Here is a 3,985-nt window from a genome sequence, read left to right as displayed (position 1 = left end):
CACAGCTACACAACCATAAACACTTCCGGTAACATTCAAAATAAAAGTTTAATTAAAAAAATAATTAATTTATCAAGGACCACCAAAATAAAGGACAATATATAAAATTGTTCCTTAAGACAAAACCGATTGCAAATGGAAAATGAACTTCATGTACTTTATGTTAATATTCCAATTTTGACTACCGTACTAGTTTTCCGTTGTATTTGTTTATATTCGTCCACCAGATGGCACTGCCTTTCCCATTCAAAGCATGCAGCAAAATGTTACTGTTTACTTTAAGAGTGCCTTGCTAGTGAAATGATAAGTGTATGTCATTATTGATGTTTGGAATGGTATATATGTTAATTATGTGTTGTGTGTTTGTGTTTCCTCACTTTAGCTTTGTTTTCATTATAAACACAGTAGAGTTATTAAACATACTGGCCTTTAAAGGGTTACAAACAAATTACATTTAATATTTGATACATATACTTCTGGATAAAGTAGTTTTATAAGTGATTGATTTGTTTAAAGTGGGAAAAAAAACAATACAGTATGTGTTATATATGTATAGCAGTTTTTGGGAAGCAGACTTTTTTGTTGTTAACTAATTTGTCATGTATTTAGTTTTGTTTTAAGTTGGTTTTCTGACACTGTAGAAAAAAATAATGCATGAAAATCAATCATTGACCGATCTCGGGACCCATAAATAATAAATAAATGTAAATGTATAAAGTAAATGTATTTTAAGAAAATATTTTTGTGGAGTTAGGTAAACATCCTGGTTAAGCTGAAGTGGTTGACTGACTTGTTTAAAGTGGGGGAAAAAAGAATGATATTTTTATAGCAGTTTTGGGGAAGCTGACATTTTTTGTTATCAGGGTTACATGTGAGAGTGAATTTTAAAGACCTCTTAATAAAAAAAAAAAATGTAGTGGTGCAACAGTAATATAACAATTTGGGGATAATGTATCCAGCAAAGTAGACTTTTATTTAAAGTGGAAAGTGCAAATACTTTTAAAATAATAATGCGTTGCAACAATTTACCTACTAAAATATTGTTCTCAATTAAAAGTACAAGTCTAACAGGAACAAGTGAAAAAAAATACTTGATTTAAATGTGGTCATAGTCAAATTTGAATTTCCAGGTGCCAATTTCTCCCTTTTTGTTGATATTTTCTGGACTCAAGAACTGGTAAGATTTCAAAGAACAGATTTTAAAAAACTCAGGAATTGGTAAGATTTCAAAGAACAGATTTTAAAAAACAGCTTCAAAAGTGCAGAAAACACTACTCAATTACAGTTACGCAAGTCAATGCTGGTTTTTGCAACAATACAATTATATACAAATAAAGACCAAGTACAGCCACGATGTTTCAATAAAACTTTTAATTGAGAAAAAAATCCTCTTAACTCAACCATTTACAAAAAGTACATACTGGAATTTGACAATCTCAGTGTACAAAAGGCAATCTTGAAAATGCAGCAAGTTAATAGCAACATATTGCACTCGTGATTGTTTAGCGCAGGCTCAACCATGTAAGGCAGATAACAACAATCTTCGGTTTTGTTGCTACAAAAACAAACACACTGTAGCATCCGACTGCAACTGGACAACATGCATCCTTCACAAAAATTGCCTTAGAAACAATATCAGCAATGCAAAATGTGCACCATTTAAAATCCAGCATCTAGATTAAAAAGGAACATAACACAGTACCAACATGCAGCGTGTAAACGACGTGCATACGTGGCTTATTTCAATATACAGTAGAATGTCTAGGCACGTATCCGCCACAACGTTTGCATGATGCATAAAAACATCTAAGAAGTACATTTTATTGGCGCTTCAAAGTGCCTCATTCTACACAAAAAAAAGCATTACTGACTCGTACATTATGGCTGCAATGTAACAAAGTTGAGTGATCGTCTACGCTACACTAGGTGAGGTTCAACAGGAATCTAACTAGCTTCCAGGCAGACGAGAAGGAGGTTTACACGTCGGCTACATGACTTATAAAGTGCCTTTGACAGAGGTCACCCTCTGTTTTATTTGCAGTGTATCATTTGGCTGCGTGACATGGAAGTAAAGCCATCCTTTTCACCATGAGTTGTGATATTGTCCTTAGAAAACATGGGTCCTGGGGTCTTTGGTCTTGGAAATCAGCTGTCATGATTGATCACATTGTCTTTTGCTATTGCAGCGTCCTCTGTATTTTTTTTTTTAACCCTACTGTAGGGTTATTAAGTCATTGAATTTTTTGTGTGTGCGTATATTATACTGTATATGTTCTGCTGTTACAGTAATAACTTTCATTTAGTTTTGCTTTGGTTTTCGGACGCCTTGACCATGGCTCGGAATCTGGAGTCTTCGACTGAAAGCAAGGCAGCGGGATTGTCAAACTCCAAAACCTAGAAAAAAAGAGAGGAAAAAATGCTCATTAGAATCACCACAGCGGCATTAAACGGAGCATTTACAGTGCGAGCTTTTCATAAATTGACTGTGTTGCAAAATTTAACTATAGACAGAATGGGTTCTTGCGTGTAAATTTGTGTAATATTTAATAATACAGTCAAACCTGCCTTAGCGGCCACCTTTATAAAAGGGCCACCTGCCTATAGCAGCCACTAAAAAATCCCCCCCAGCAAATTTACATGTTATAGACCCCGTGTATAACAGTCACCTGTCCAACGCAGCCAGCAGCCACCCATTTTGTCTCCCTTGGTCAATATCTGACCTGCATATAGCAGCCAAATTACCAACTCAAGTAGAAGCTTCATGCACGAAAAAGTTTTCTGAAAACCATTGATTGAAAAACAATGAAGGCGTCGTGTGTAGATTTTAATTACTGAGTCCTAGCTCAGTCACAATCATTCACAAGATCCACACAAACTGTCAGTTCTTCCACATAAAAAAGCTGTCTTCTTTTGAGCTTGCTATTTCCTGGTCAAACATGTAACTTTAAGAGCATTTGCACCAAAACATTACCGCAAAGTAGGCTGGGAACAGGACGTGCTCCCAGCGACGCTACAATAAAAAAAAAACATATGCTAGCATGCATGCGGCAGCGGGCGCAAAACTGAGTTCGGTTGTACTTAAGTATTTTATCAGTTATCAGTTATTATTAAGCCTCTAGCTTCCTTTTAGTAAGTAAAAACCTTGGCTATGATTGCACTACATTGTCATGTAGACCTACAAAGTACACTTGGAAGAACAAGAGGTGAATAAATGTATTGCAACTGATGTGAAACTGATGAAGGATAGGATTAAATAAGCTTTGCTTCTTCCTACTCCTTTTTGGACATGCAAAATTGTGAATTGTACTATGTGATGTGCTACTGCTTGACTCATGCATGTTCAGGATTAAAACCATGAACCATGATAATAACAAGCCTAGTAGTGTTGTACAACTTTTATCAGCAGTCCGCAGTGCCATCTACTGGTCAACATTATTATTATTTTTTTCCCTTTTTTCCTCTACTGGTCAACATTCAAACTGGACGCCAACCTGTCTATAGAGGCCACCTGTCTATAGCGGCCACTTTTGCAGACTCCCTCTAGTGGCCGCTATAGACAAGTTTGACTGTATATTGTATTTGGATTGGTTCGCAGCTGAGTGTGAAGTGGCTGGGATGAGAATCAGCACAGCCACGTCCGAGTCTCTGGCTCTCTCTCGGAAAAGGGTGGAGTGCCATCTCTGGGTCGGGGATGAGATCCTGCCCCAAGTGGAGGAGTTTAAGTACCTTCGGGGTCTTGTTCACGAGTGAGGGAAGGATGGAACGCAAAATCGACAGGCGGATTGGTGTGGCGTCTGCAGTGATGCGGACTCTGCATCGGTCTGTTGTGGTGAAGGAGCTGAGCCGAAAGGCAAAGCTCTCTATTTACCGGTCGATCTACGTCCCAACCCTCACCTATGGTCATGAGCTTTGGGTAGTGACCAAAAGGACAAGATTGCAGGTACCAGCGGCCGAAATTAGTTTTCTCAGTAGGTTGGCTGGGCTC

At 37.6% G+C, this 3,985-nt stretch overlaps 1 protein-coding gene across 2 annotated transcripts in view; it reads right to left on the bottom strand.

The window, feature by feature from the left end:
* Window positions 1-1,353: 1,353 nt before the first annotated feature.
* The window catches only part of wu:fb13g09 (ATP-binding cassette sub-family C member 5), a 43,580-nt gene continuing 40,948 nt past the window's right edge, over window positions 1,354-3,985 (bottom strand). For both annotated transcript variants that reach the window (XM_054792214.1, XM_054792215.1), the window contains one exon: window positions 1,354-2,394. In XM_054792214.1, coding sequence (XP_054648189.1) covers window positions 2,296-2,394 — 99 coding nt within the window. In that variant the 3' untranslated portion in view covers window positions 1,354-2,295. The remainder of the gene's footprint in view (window positions 2,395-3,985) is intronic.

This window comes from Dunckerocampus dactyliophorus, chromosome 11 (assembly GCF_027744805.1).
Source record: "Dunckerocampus dactyliophorus isolate RoL2022-P2 chromosome 11, RoL_Ddac_1.1, whole genome shotgun sequence".
Taxonomy (NCBI): domain Eukaryota; kingdom Metazoa; phylum Chordata; class Actinopteri; order Syngnathiformes; family Syngnathidae; genus Dunckerocampus; species Dunckerocampus dactyliophorus.
Note: the sequence above shows the minus strand (reverse complement) of the source record. Positions and strands in the feature narration are given on the sequence as shown.